Source organism: Scyliorhinus torazame, chromosome 16 (genome assembly GCF_047496885.1).
Source record: "Scyliorhinus torazame isolate Kashiwa2021f chromosome 16, sScyTor2.1, whole genome shotgun sequence".
NCBI lineage: Eukaryota > Metazoa > Chordata > Chondrichthyes > Carcharhiniformes > Scyliorhinidae > Scyliorhinus > Scyliorhinus torazame.
Genome location: NC_092722.1, coordinates 77,604,820 through 77,618,969, shown reverse-complemented (window position 1 = coordinate 77,618,969; position 14,150 = coordinate 77,604,820). Strand labels below are relative to the sequence as shown.

The 14,150-nt window shown below is 62.0% G+C and overlaps 1 protein-coding gene across 1 annotated transcript in view; it reads left to right on the top strand.

The window, feature by feature from the left end:
• The first annotated feature begins 707 nt into the window (after positions 1-707).
• The window catches only part of LOC140392886 (chloride channel protein-like), a 1,200,068-nt gene continuing 1,186,625 nt past the window's right edge, over positions 708-14,150 (top strand). Inside the window, 2 exon segments of the mRNA XM_072478647.1 lie at positions 708-890; positions 1,715-1,865. Of these exon segments, the coding sequence (XP_072334748.1) occupies positions 768-890; positions 1,715-1,865 (274 nt within the window). The 5' untranslated portion in view covers positions 708-767.

The window sequence follows — 14,150 nt, the reverse complement described above, 5'->3', positions numbered from 1 at the left end:
GAGGGGGAGAGTTGGGGGGTGAGGGGAGGGTTGAGGGGGAGAGTTGGAGCTGAGGGGGAAGAGTTTGGGGGTGAGGGAGAGAGTTGGGGTGGGTGGAAGGGTAATCGGGGTGGGATTGTGTGCGGTGGGGAGGTATTTGAGGTGGGAGTGTAGCGTACAAAGGGTAGTTGGGGTGGGGGTATTGGTTGGAGGGTGTACTGGGGCGGTGGGGGATGTTCGGTGGTGGGGGGCATCCATTGTGGATCTGTGGGGGTCTTGGCGGTGCAGTGCTGTTGAGTTGATATGTTAGTCTTTGGGCCTCTCGCTGATGGTGCTGGGAGACCGGTTGAGTTCTCACTGTGAGGCCACTGGGTAACTCTTGGCAGGCGTCTAAGTTTGGAGCCTCAGCCCTCGAATCCTCTCCCCTCCCCCGCACCCTCCCAATGACATTTCTTTCCAGTGTGAACTTTCATTAAGTATCTGGGCAAGGTTTCAGCAGAGAGAGAGAGAGGTTATCGAGTGTCTCGATAGTAAAAGTGTGTGTGTGTTCACGGAGACCAATTCTGCCTCCCCGGCTAGCTCTCACTCCCCCTGCCCGCCCCACTCTCCCCATCCTCCTGCACCTCCCCGAGGGCTCACGCGGCCAAGACCATGGACGGGTGAGCGAGGGGAGTCTCTCCTGGGCCACTTGGCTTACGTGGGGGGCCTCCAGGGGCTCGCTAGGTCCCAGGCTTAGGCCTCGTGGCCTTCCCACACAACCACCTCCCACCAGCATCACCCCGAACCGTATGGACGGACAGGCTTCCAGTGCCAAGCACCCCAAAGCTGCGCTAAACGGCTGGCGGAATGGGAGGAGGGAACGAGAGTCGTGGGGCCAAGGCCAGAGACCAGACACCTATCCCGGAAACCCGGTGAGTGGGCTAGGAGGGGTGGAGCGTGATGGAGCAGAGGGTGTATGTTTAGAGAGAGAAAGACTAGAAATGGGGACAGATAATGGAGGGAAGAGACGTGAGAATGGCTGAGAGAGGTAAAAGGCGATAGATGGGGTGAGACAGGATGAGGGGGAGATAAGTGAGAACAAATTAGCTGAACAAGAAAAAGATCACGGTGTGAGTGTACATTGTGTGAGAGAGCTTGCGTTTCTCTTCGTCCTTTGTGTGCTTTTATGACTGAACGAGAAGGGGTTTGAGTCCATTGGGATTGTGAACGGTGGGAGTGAACGGAAAATGGATTGGAAACATTTTAAATGAGTACACTGGGAGCGAACGTGAAGGGGTTTGGGTCCATTGGGATTGTGTACAGTGGGAGTGATTGGGAAGTCGTCTGGGTTCAGTGGGATTGTGCACTTGACATACACACTCTGCATGCAAGGATCTCTCCCAGTGATAACCGGGCTCCTTCAATCCTCACCCCATTTTCTCCGTGAGCTCAACCTGCAGGAACACACAAACCTGAACCCATATTCCCAACAGGAACCAAGAACCCGGGATGATTCAACCCTCTTCCCCCACACCTAACCCAGGGGTCACTGAACAGGGATCAGGAACAGGTACCTGGGCAAATGCCACATTTCCCCACCCCCCCTGTCAGTAATTTGGCGGACTATCACTAACGTACCCGACCGCTGTGTTTACATCTACCCCGGTGATGCCCCGCCCCAGTGTCCACATGCTTTGCAGGATTGTTGCATCTTCTGTTTTTTTTTCTGATTGCTCAATCCTGCTGCTCCTTACAGTCATTTGGACATTATACGGAAAAGCAAGCAGATCTTACAACGAAGGACTCCAACCGTCTTCAGGATGCTCACTCTCAACCGGGACGGCCGAAGACCCCTGCACCCCGCCAGCCCCATCCTGAGAAGAAGGCCGAAGCGACCAGATGCCAAGGTACTGAACCCAACACCCACTCCCACCTGTCGATAGCGCTGACCCTGATTGGGAACGGCGCAGAATGTGAAGACGGACAATCAGAGATCCACCTGGAAAGTGTGTCCATTGGGATTGGGCACAGTGGGAGTGAACGGGAAGGGGTTTGGGTCCATTGGGATTGTGTACAGTGGGAGTGAACGGGAAAGGGTTTGGGTCCATTGGGATTGTGTACAGTGGGAGTGAATGGGAAGGGGTTTGGGTCCATTGGGATTGTGTACAGTGGGAGTGAATGGGAAGGGGTTTGGGTCCATTTGGACAGTGTACAGTGGGAGTGAACTGGAAGGGGCTTGGGTCCATTGGGATTGTGTACAGTGGGAGTGAATGGGAAGGGGTTTTGGTCCATTGGGATTGTGTACAGTGGGAGTGAACGGGAAGGGGTTTGGGTCCATTGGGATTGTGCACAGTGTGACTGGTCAGGAGGCGGTTTAAGTCCATTGGGATTGTGTACAGTGGGAGTGAACGGTAAGGGGTTTGTGTCCATTGGGATTGTGTACTGTGGGAGTGAAGGGAAGGTGTTTGTGTCCATTGGGATTGTGTACAGAGGGAGTGAATGGGAAGGGTTTGGGTCCATTGGGATTGTGTGCAGTGGGAGTGAACGGGAAGGGGTTTGGGTCCATTGGGATTGTGTACAGTGGGAGTGAATGGGAAGGGGTTTGGGTCCATTGGGATTGTGTACAGTGGGAGTGGAGGGGAAGGGGTTTGGGTCCATTTGGATTGTGTACAGTGGGAGTGAATGGGAAGGCGTTTGGGTACATTGGGGTTGTGTACAGTGGGTGTGAATGGGAAGGGGTTTGGGTCCATTGGGATTGTGTATAGTGGGAGTGAACGGGAAGGGGTTTGGATTCATTGGGATTGTGTATATTGGGAGTGAACGGGAAGGGGTTTGGGTCCATTGGGATTGTGTACAGAGGGAGTGAATGGGAAGGGTTTGGGTCCATTGGGATTGTGTGCAGTGGGAGTGAACGGGAAGGGGTTTGGGTCCATTGGGATTGTGTACAGAGGGAGTGAATGGGAAGGGGGTTGGCTAGATTGGGATTGTGTACAGTGGGAGTGAAGGGGAAGGGGTTTGGGTCCATTGGGATTGTGTACAGTGGGAGTGAATGGGAAGGGGTTTGGGTCCATTGGGATTGTGTACAGTGGGAGTGAATGGGAAGGCGTTTGGGTACATTGGGGTTGTGTACAGTGGGTGTGAATGGGAAGGGGTTTGGGTCCATTGGGATTGTGTATCGTGGGAGTGAACGGGAAGGGGTTTGGATTCATTGGGATTGTGTATATTGGGAGTGAACGGGAAGGGGTTTGGGTCCATTGGGATTGTGTACAGTCGGAGTGAGAGACAAGTAGAGTGACAGAGGGAGAGTGACGGAGGCAGAGTGACGGAGGGAGAGTGACGGAGGGAGAGTGACGGAGGGAGAGTGACGGAGGGAGAGTGACGGAGGGAGAGTGACGGAGGCAGAGTGACGGAGGGAGAGTGACGGAGGGAGAGTGACGGAGGGAGAGTGACGGAGGGAGAGTGACGGAGGGAGAGTGACGGAGGGAGAGTGACGGAGGCAGAGTGACGGAGGCAGAGTGACGGAGGCAGAGTGACGGAGGCAGAGTGACGGAGGGAGAGTGACGGAGGGAGAGTGACGGAGGGAGAGTGACGGAGGGAGAGTGACGGAGGGAGAGTGACGGAGGGAGAGTGACGGAGGGAGAGTGACGGAGGGAGAGTGACGGAGGGAGAGTGATGGAGGCAGAGTGAGAGAGTGACGGAGGCAGAGTGAGAGAGTGACGGAGGCAGAGTGACGGAGGCAGAGTGACGGAGGCAGAGTGACGGAGGGAGAGTGACGGAGGGAGAGTGACGGAGGGAGAGTGACGGAGGGAGAGTGACGGAGGGAGAGTGACGGCGGCAGAGTGACGGCGGCAGAGTGACGGAGGCAGAGTGACGGAGGCAGAGTGACGGAGGGAGAGTGACGGAGGCAGAGTGACGGAGGGAGAGTGACGGAGGGAGAGTGACGGAGGGAGAGTGACGGAGGGAGAGTGACGGAGGGAGAGTGACGGAGGCAGAGTGACGGAGGCAGAGTGACGGAGGGAGAGTGACGGAGGGAGAGTGACGGAGGGAGAGTGACGGAGGGAGAGTGACGGAGGCAGAGTGACGGAGGCAGAGTGACGGAGGCAGAGTGACGGAGGCAGAGTGACGGAGGCAGAGTGACGGAGGCAGAGTGACGGAGGGAGAGTGACGGAGGGAGAGTGACGGAGGGAGAGCGACGGAGGCAGAGCGACGGAGGCAGAGCGACGGAGGCAGAGCGACGGAGGCAAAGTGAGAGAGTGACAGAGGCAGAGTGAGAGAGTGACGGAGGGAGAGTGACGGAGGCAGAGTGACGGAGGCAGGGTGACGGAGGGAGAGTGACGGAGGGAGAGTGACGGAGGGAGAGTGACGGCGGCAGAGTGACGGCGGCAGAGTGACGGAGGCAGAGTGCCGAAGGGAGAGTGCCGAAGGGAGAGTGACGGAGGCAGAGTGACGGAGGGAGAGTGACGGAGGGAGAGTGACGGAGGGAGAGTGACGGAGGGAGAGTGACGGAAGGAGAGTGACGGAGGCAGAGTGACGGAGGCAGAGGGAGAGAGTGACGGAGGCAGAGTGAGAGAGTGACGGAGGGAGAGTGACGGAGGCAGAGTGACAGAGGCAGAGTGACGGAGGCAGAGTGACGGAGGGAGAGTGACGGAGGGAGAGTGACGGAGGGAGAGTGACGGAGGGAGAGTGACGGAGGCAGAGTGACGGAGGGAGAGTGACGGAGGGAGAGTGACGGTGGGAGAGTGACGGAGGCAGAGTGACGGAGGCAGAGTGACGGAGGGAGAGTGACGGAGGGAGAGTGACGGAGGGAGAGTGACGGAGGCAGAGTGACGGAGGCAGAGTGACGGAGGCAGAGTGACGGAGGCAGAGTGACGGCGGGAGAGCGACGGAGGCAGAGTGACAGCGGGTGAGCGACGGAGGCAGAGCGACGGAGGCAGAGCGACGGAGGCAGAGCGACGGAGGGAGAGCGACGGAGGGAGAGCGACGGAGGGAGAGCGACGGAGGGAGAGCGACGGAGGGAGAGTGACGGAGGGAGAGTGACGGAGGGAGAGCGACGGAGGCAGAGCGACGGAGGCAGAGCGACGGAGGCAGAGCGACGGAGGCAGAGTGAGAGAGTGACGGAGGCAGAGTGAGAGAGTGACGGAGGGAGAGTGACGGAGGCAGAGTGACGGAGGCAGAGTGACGGAGGCAGAGTGACGGCGGCAGAGTGACGGAGGCAGAATGACGGAGGGAGAGTGACGGAGGGAGAGTGACGGAGGGAGAGTGACGGAGGGAGAGTGACGGAGGGAGAGTGACGGAGGTAGAGTGACGGAGGTAGAGTGACGGAGGTAGAGTGACGGAGGTAGAGTGACGGAGGGAGAGTGACGGAGGGAGAGTGACGGAGGGAGAGTGACGGAGGCAGAGTGACGGAGGCAGAGGGAGAGAGTGACGGAGGCAGAGTGAGAGAGTGACGGAGGCAGAGTGACGGAGGCAGAGTGACGGAGGCAGAGTGACGGAGGCAGAGTGACGGAGGCAGAGTGACGGAGGCAGAGTGACGGAGGCAGAGCGACGGAGGCAGAGTGAGAGAGTGACGGAGAGAGAGTGAGAGTGCCGGAGGGAGAGCGTGACGGCGGGAGAGTGACGGAGGCAGAGTGACGGAGGGAGAGTGACGGAGGGAGAGTGACGGAGGGAGAGTGACGGAGGGAGAGTGACGGAGGCAGAGTGACGGAGGCAGAGTGACGGAGGCAGAGTGACGACGGCAGAGTGACGGAGGCAGAGTGACGGAGGCAGAGTGACGGAGGCAGAGTGACGGAGGCAGAGTGACGGAGGCAGAGTGACGGAGGCAGAGTGACGGAGGCAGAGTGACGGAGGCAGAGTGACGGAGGGAGAGTGACGGAGGGAGAGTGACGGAGGCAGAGTGACGGAGGGAGAGTGACGGAGGGAGAGTGACGGAGGGAGAGTGACGGAGGCAGAGTGACGGAGGCAGAGTGACGGAGGCAGAGTGACGGAGGCAGAGTGACGGAGGCAGAGTGACGGCGGCAGAGTGACGGAGGGAGAGTGACGGAGGGAGAGTGATGGAGGGAGAGTGACGGAGGGAGAGTGACGGAGGGAGAGTGACGGAGGGAGAGTGACGGAGGCAGTGTGACGGAGGGAGGGTGACGGAGGGAGAGTGACGGAGGGAGAGTGACGGAGGGAGAGTGACGGAGGGAGAGTGACGGAGGGAGAGTGACGGAGGGAGAGTGACGGAGGGAGAGTGACGGAGGCAGAGTGATGGAGGCAGAGTGAGAGAGTGACGGAGGCAGAGTGAGAGAGTGACGGAGGTAGAGTGAGAGAGTGACGGAGGCAGAGTGAGAGAGTGACGGAGGGAGAGTGACGGAGGCAGAGTGACGGAGGCAGGGTGACGGAGGCAGAGTGACGGAGGGAGAGTGACGGAGGGAGAGTGACGGAGGGAGAGTGACGGCGGCAGAGTGACGGCGGCAGAGTGACGGCGGCAGAGTGACGGCGGCAGAGTGACGGAGGGAGAGTGACGGAGGCAGAGTGAGAGAGTGACGGAGGCAGAGTGAGAGAGTGACGGAGGCAGAGTGACGGAGGCAGAGTGACGGAGGCAGAGTGACGGAGGGAGAGGGACGGAGGGAGAGGGACGGAGGGAGAGGGACGGCGGCAGAGTGACGGCGGCAGCGTGACGGAGGCAGAGTGACGGAGGCAGAGTGACGGAGGCAGAGTGACGGAGGCAGAGTGACGGAGGCAGAGTGACGGAGGCAGAGTGACGGAGGGAGAGTGACGGAGGGAGAGTGACGGAGGCAGAGTGACGGAGGCAGAGTGACGGAGGCATAGTGACGGAGGCAGAGTGACGGAGGCAGAGTGACGGAGGCAGAGTGACGGAGGGAGAGTGACGGAGGGAGAGTGACGGAGGGAGAGTGACGGGGGGAGAGTGACGGGGGGAGAGTGACGGAGGGAGAGTGACGGAGGGAGAGTGACGGAGGCAGAGTGACGGAGGCAGAGTGACGGAGGGAGAGTGACGGAGGCAGAGTGACGGAGGCAGAGTGACGGAGGCAGAGTGACGGAGGGAGAGTGACGGAGGGAGAGTGACGGAGGGAGAGTGACGGAGGGAGAGTGACGGAGGGAGAGTGACGGAGGGAGAGTGACGGAGGGAGAGTGACGGAGGCAGAGTGACGGAGGGAGAGTGACGGAGGGAGAGTGACGGAGGGAGAGTGACGGAGGGAGAGTGACGGAGGCAGAGTGACGGAGGCAGAGTGACGGCGGCAGAGTGACGGAGGGAGAGTGACGGAGGGAGAGTGACGGAGGGAGAGTGACGGAGGGAGAGTGACGGAGGGAGAGTGACGGAGGGAGAGTGACGGAGGGAGAGTGACGGAGGGAGAGTGACGGAGGGAGAGTGACGGAGGCAGAGGGAGAGAGTGACGGAGTCAGAGTGAGAGAGTGACGGAGGGAGAGTGACGGAGGCAGAGTGACGGAGGCAGAGTGACGGAGGCAGAGTGACGGAGGCAGAGTGACGGAGGCAGAGTGACGGAGGGAGAGTGACGGAGGGAGAGTGACTGAGGCAGAGTGACGGAGGGAGAGTGACGGAGGGAGAGTGACGGAGGGAGAGTGACGGAGGCAGAGTGACGGAGGCAGAGTGACGGAGGCAGAGTGACGGAGGGAGAGTGACGGAGGGAGAGTGACGGAGGGAGAGTGACGGAGGGAGAGTGACGGAGGGAGAGTGACGGAGGCAGAGTGACGGAGGCAGAGTGACGGAGGCAGAGTGACGGAGGGAGAGTGACGGAGGGAGAGTGACGGAGGGAGAGTGACGGAGGGAGAGTGACGGAGAGAGAGTGACGGAGGGAGAGTGACGGAGGGAGAGTGACGGAGGGAGAGTGACGGAGGGAGAGTGACGGAGGCAGAGTGACGGAGGGAGAGTGACGGAGGGAGAGTGACGGAGGGAGAGTGACGGAGAGAGAGTGACGGAGGCAGAGTCACGGAGGCAGAGTGACGGAGGCAGAGTGACGGAGGCAGAGTGAGAGAGTGACGGAGAGAGAGTGAGAGTGCCGGAGGGAGAGCGTGACGGCGGGAGAGTGACGGCGGGAGAGTGACGGAGGCAGAGTGACGGAGGCAGAGTGACGGAGGGAGAGTGACGGAGGCAGAGTGACGGAGGCAGAGGGAGAGAGTGACGGAGTCAGAGTGAGAGAGTGACGGAGGCAGAGTGACGGAGGCAGAGTGACGGAGGCAGAGTGACGGAGGCAGAGTGACGGAGGCAGAGTGACGGAGGCAGAGTGACGGAGGCAGAGTGACGGAGGGAGAGTGACGGAGGCAGAGTGACGGAGGGAGAGTGACGGAGGCAGAGTGACGGAGGCAGAGTGACGGAGGCAGAGTGACGGAGGGAGAGTGACGGAGGCAGAGTGACGGAGGCAGAGTGACGGAGGCAGAGTGACGGAGGGAGAGTGACGGAGGGAGAGTGACGGAGGGAGAGTGACGGAGGGAGAGTGACGGAGGCAGAGTCACGGAGGCAGAGTCACGGAGGCAGAGTCACGGAGGCAGAGTGACGGAGGGAGAGTGACGGAGGGAGAGTGACGGAGGGAGAGTGACGGAGGGAGAGTGACGGAGGGAGAGTGACGGAGGCAGAGTGACGGAGGGAGAGTGACGGAGGGAGAGTGACGGAGGGAGAGTGACGGAGGGAGAGTGACGGAGGGAGAGTGACGGAGAGAGAGTGACGGAGGCAGAGTGACGGAGGCAGAGTGACGGAGGCAGAGTGACGGAGGCAGAGTGACGGAGGCAGAGTGACGGAGGCAGAGTGACGGAGGCAGAGTGAGAGAGTGACGGAGAGAGAGTGAGAGTGACGGCGGGAGAGTGACGGAGGCAGAGTGACGGAGGCAGAGTGACGGAGGGAGAGTGACGGAGGGAGAGTGACGGAGGGAGAGTGACGGAGGCAGAGTGACGGAGGCAGAGTGACGGAGGGAGAGTGACGGAGGGAGAGTGACGGAGGCAGAGTGACGGAGGCAGAGTGACGGAGGCAGAGTGACGGAGGGAGAGTGACGGAGGGAGAGTGACGGAGGGAGAGTGACGGAGAGAGAGTGACGGAGGCAGAGTGACGGAGGCAGAGTGACGGAGGGAGAGTGACGGAGGCAGAGTGACGGAGGCAGAGTGACGGAGGCAGAGTGACGGAGGGAGGGTGACGGAGGCAGCGTGACGGAGGCAGAGTGACGGAGGCAGAGTGACGGAGGCAGAGTGACGGAGGCAGAGTGACGGAGGCAGAGCGACGGAGGCAGAGCGACGGAGGCAGAGCGACGGAGGCAGAGTGAGAGAGTGACGGAGGCAGAGTGAGAGAGTGACGGAGGGAGAGTGACGGAGGCAGAGTGACGGAGGCAGGGTGACGGAGGGAGAGTGACGGAGGGAGAGTGACGGCGGCAGAGTGACGGCGGCAGAGTGACGGAGGGAGAGTGACGGAGGCAGAGTGACGGAGGCAGAGTGACGGAGGGAGAGTGACGGAGGGAGAGTGACGGAGGGAGAGTGACGGAGGGAGAGTGACGGAGGGAGAGTGACGGAGGGAGAGTGACGGAGGGAGAGTGACGGAGGCAGAGTGACGGAGGCAGAGGGAGAGAGTGACGGAGGCAGAGTGAGAGAGTGACGGAGGGAGTGATGGAGGGAGAGTGACGGAAGCAGAGTGACGGAGGCAGAGTGACGGAGGCAGAGTGACGGAGGGAGAGTGACGGAGGGAGAGTGACGGAGGGAGAGTGACGGAGGCAGAGTGACGGAGGGAGAGTGACGGAGGGAGAGTGACGGAGGGAGAGTGACGGAGGGAGAGTGACGGAGGCAGAGTGACGGAGGGAGAGTGACGGAGGTAGAGTGACGGAGGGAGAGTGACGGAGGCAGAGTGACGGAGGGAGAGTGACGGAGGCAGAGTGACGGAGGCAGAGTGACGGAGGCAGAGTGACGGAGGCAGAGTGACGGAGGCAGAGTGACGGAGGCAGAGTGAGAGAGTGAAGGAGAGAGAGTGAGAGTGCCGGAGGGAGAGCGTGACGGCGGGAGAGTGACGGAGGCAGAGTGACGGAGGGAGAGTGACGGAGGGAGAGTGACGGAGGGAGAGTGACGGAGGCAGAGTGACGACGGCAGAGTGACGACGGCAGAGTGACGGAGGCAGAGTGACGGAGGCAGAGTGACGGAGGCAGAGTGACGGAGGCAGAGTGACGGAGGCAGAGTGACGGAGGCAGAGTGACGGAGGCAGAGTGACGGAGGCAGAGTGACGGAGGCAGAGTGACGGAGGCAGAGTGACGGAGGCAGAGTGACGGAGGCAGAGTGACGGAGGCAGAGTGACGGAGGCAGAGTGACGGAGGCAGAGTGACGGAGGCAGAGTGACGGAGGCAGAGTGACGGCGGCTGAGTGACGGAGGCAGAGTGACGGAGGGAGAGTGACGGAGGGAGAGTGACGGAGGCAGTGTGACGGAGGGAGAGTGACGGAGGGAGAGTGACGGAGGGAGAGTGACGGAGGGAGAGTGACGGAGGGAGAGTGACGGAGGGAGAGTGACGGAGGGAGAGTGACGGAGGGAGAGTGACGGAGGGAGAGTGACGGAGGGAGAGTGACGGAGGGAGAGTGACGGAGGCAGAGTGAGAGAGTGACGGAGGCGGAGTGAGAGAGTGACGGAGGCAGAGTGAGAGAGTGACGGAGGCAGAGTGAGAGAGTGACGGAGGCAGAGTGAGAGAGTGACGGAGGCAGAGTGAGAGAGTGACGGAGGCAGAGTGAGAGAGTGACGGAGGGAGAGTGACGGAGGCAGAGTGACGGAGGCAGAGTGACGGAGGCAGGGTGACGGAGGGAGAGTGACGGAGGGAGAGTGACGGAGGGAGAGTGACGGCGGCAGAGTGACGGCGGCAGAGTGACGGAGGCAGAGTGACGGAGGGAGAGTGACGGAGGCAGAGCGACGGAGGCAGTGCGACGGAGGGAGAGCGACGGAGGGAGAGCGACGGAGGGAGAGCGACGGAGGGAGAGCGACGGAGGGAGAGCGACGGAGGGAGAGCGACGGAGGGAGAGTGACGGAGGGAGAGCGACGGAGGGAGAGCGACGGAGGGAGAGTGACGGAGGCAGAGTGACGGAGGCAGAGTGAGAGAGTGACGGAGGCAGAGTGAGAGAGTGACGGAGGCAGAGTGACGGAGGCAGAGTGACGGAGGCAGAGTGACGGAGGCAGAGTGACGGAGGGAGAGGGACGGAGGGAGAGGGACGGAGGGAGAGTGACGGAGGGAGAGTGACGGCGGCAGAGTGACGGCGGCAGCGTGACGGCGGCAGAGTGACGGAGGCAGAGTGACGGAGGCAGAGTGACGGAGGCAGATGGACGGAGGCAGATGGACGGAGGCAGAGTGACGGAGGCAGAGTGACGGAGGGAGAGTGACGGAGGGAGAGTGACGGAGGGAGAGTGACGGAGGCAGAGTGACGGAGGCAGAGTGACGGAGGCAGAGTGACGGAGGCAGAGTGACGGAGGGAGAGTGACGGAGGGAGAGTGACGGAGGGAGAGTGACGGAGGCAGAGTGACGGAGGCAGAGTGACGGAGGCAGAGTGACGGAGGGAGAGTGACGGAGGCAGAGTGACGGAGGCAGAGTGACGGAGGCAGAGTGACGGAGGCAGAGTGACGGAGGGAGAGTGACGGAGGGAGAGTGACGGAGGCAGAGTGACGGAGGCAGAGTGACGGAGGGAGAGTGACGGAGGGAGAGTGACGGAGGGAGAGTGACGGAGGGAGAGTGACGGAGGGAGAGTGACGGAGGGAGAGTGACGGAGGGAGAGTGACGGAGGCAGAGCGACGGAGGCAGAGCGACGGAGGCAGAGCGACGGAGGCAGAGTGAGAGAGTGACGGAGGCAGAGTGAGAGAGTGACGGAGGGAGAGTGACGGAGGGAGAGTGACGGAGGCAGAGTGACGGAGGCAGGGTGACGGAGGCAGGGTGACGGAGGCAGAGTGACGGCGGGAGAGTGACGGCGGGAGAGTGACGGCGGCAGAGTGACGGCGGCAGAGTGACGGCGGCAGAGTGACGGAGGCAGAATGACGGAGGGAGAGTGACCGAGGGAGAGTGACGGAGGGAGAGTGACGGAGGGAGAGTGACGGAGGGAGAGTGACCGAGGGAGAGTGACCGTGGGAGAGTGACGGAGGCAGAGGGAGAGAGTGACGGAGTCAGAGTGAGAGAGTGACGGAGGGAGAGTGACGGAGGCAGAGTGAGAGAGTGACGGAGGCAGAGTGAGAGAGTGACGGAGGCAGAGTGACGGAGGCAGAGTGACGGAGGCAGAGTGACGGAGGGAGAGGGACGGAGGGAGAGTGACGGAGGGAGAGGGACGGCGGCAGAGTGACGGCGGCAGCGTGACGGAGGCAGAGTGACGGAGGCAGAGTGACGGAGGCAGAGTGACGGAGGCAGAGTGACGGAGGCAGAGTGACGGAGGGATAGTGATGGAGGCAGAGTGACGGAGGCAGAGTGACGGAGGCATAGTGACGGAGGCAGAGTGACGGAGGCAGAGTGACGGAGGCAGAGTGACGGAGGGAGAGTGACGGAGGGAGAGTGACGGAGGGAGAGTGACGGAGGGAGAGTGACGGGGGGAGAGTGACGGAGGGAGAGTGACGGAGGGAGAGTGACGGAGGCAGAGTGACGGAGGCAGAGTGACGGAGGCAGAGTGACGGAGGGAGAGTGACGGAGGCAGAGTGACGGAGGCAGAGTGACGGAGGCAGAGTGACGGAGGGAGAGTGACGGAGGGAGAGTGACGGAGGGAGAGTGACGGAGGGAGAGTGACGGAGGGAGAGTGACGGAGGGAGAGTGACGGAGGCAGAGTGACGGAGGGAGAGTGACGGAGGGAGAGTGACGGAGGGAGAGTGACGGAGGCAGAGTGACGGAGGCAGAGTGACGGCGGCAGAGTGACGGAGGGAGAGTGACGGAGGGAGAGTGACGGAGGGAGAGTGACGGAGGGAGAGTGACGGAGGGAGAGTGACGGAGGGAGAGTGACGGAGGGAGAGTGACAGAGGCAGAGTGACGGAGGCAGAGGGAGAGAGTGACGGAGTCAGAGTGAGAGAGTGACGGAGGGAGAGTGACGGAGGCAGAGTGACGGAGGCAGAGTGACGGAGGCAGAGTGATGGAGGGAGAGTGACGGAGGGAGAGTGACTGAGGCAGAGTGACGGAGGCAGAGTGACGGAGGCAGAGTGACGGAGGCAGAGTGACGGAGGCAGAGTGACGGAGGGAGAGTGACGGAGGGAGAGTGACGGAGGGAGAGTGACGGAGGGAGAGTGACGGAGGCAGAGTGACGGAGGCAGAGTGACGGAGGGAGAGTGACGGAGGGAGAGTGACGGAGGGAGAGTGACGGAGGGAGAGTGACGGAGGGAGAGTGACGGAGGCAGAGTGACGGAGGCAGAGTGACGGAGGCAGAGTGACGGAGGGAGAGTGACGGAGGGAGAGTGACGGAGGGAGAGTGACGGAGGCAGAGTGACGGAGGGAGAGTGACGGAGGGAGAGTGACGGAGGGAGAGTGACGGAGGGAGAGTGACGGAGGCAGAGTCACGGAGGCAGAGTGACGGAGGCAGAGTGACGGAGGCAGAGTGACGGAGGCAGAGTGAGAGAGTGACGGAGAGAGAGTGAGAGTGCCGGAGGGAGAGCGTGACGGCGGGAGAGTGACGGCGGGAGAGTGACGGAGGCAGAGTGACGGAGGCAGAGTGACGGAGGGAGAGTGACGGAGGCAGAGTGACGGAGGCAGAGGGAGAGAGTGACGGAGTCAGAGTGAGAGAGTGACGGAGGGAGAGTGACGGAGGCAGAGTGACGGAGGCAGAGTGACGGAGGCAGAGTGACGGAGGCAGAGTGACGGAGGCAGAGTGACGGAGGCAGAGTGACGGAGGGAGAGTGACGGAGGCAGAGTGACGGAGGGAGAGTGACGGAGGGAGAGTGACGGAGGCAGAGTGACGGAGGCAGAGTGACGGAGGCAGAGTGACGGAGGGAGAGTGACGGAGGGAGAGTGACGGAGGGAGAGTGACGGAGGCAGAGTGACGGAGGCAGAGTGACGGAGGCAGAGTGACGGAGGGAGAGTGACGGAGGGAGAGTGACGGAGGGAGAGTGACGGAGGGAGAGTGACGGAGGCAGAGTGACGGAGGCAGAGTGACGGAGGCAGAGTGACGGAGGGAGAGTGACGGAGGGAGAGTGACGGAGGGAGAGTGACGGAGGCAGAGTGACGGAGGGAGAGTGACGGAGGGAGAGTGACGGAGGGAGAGTGACGGAG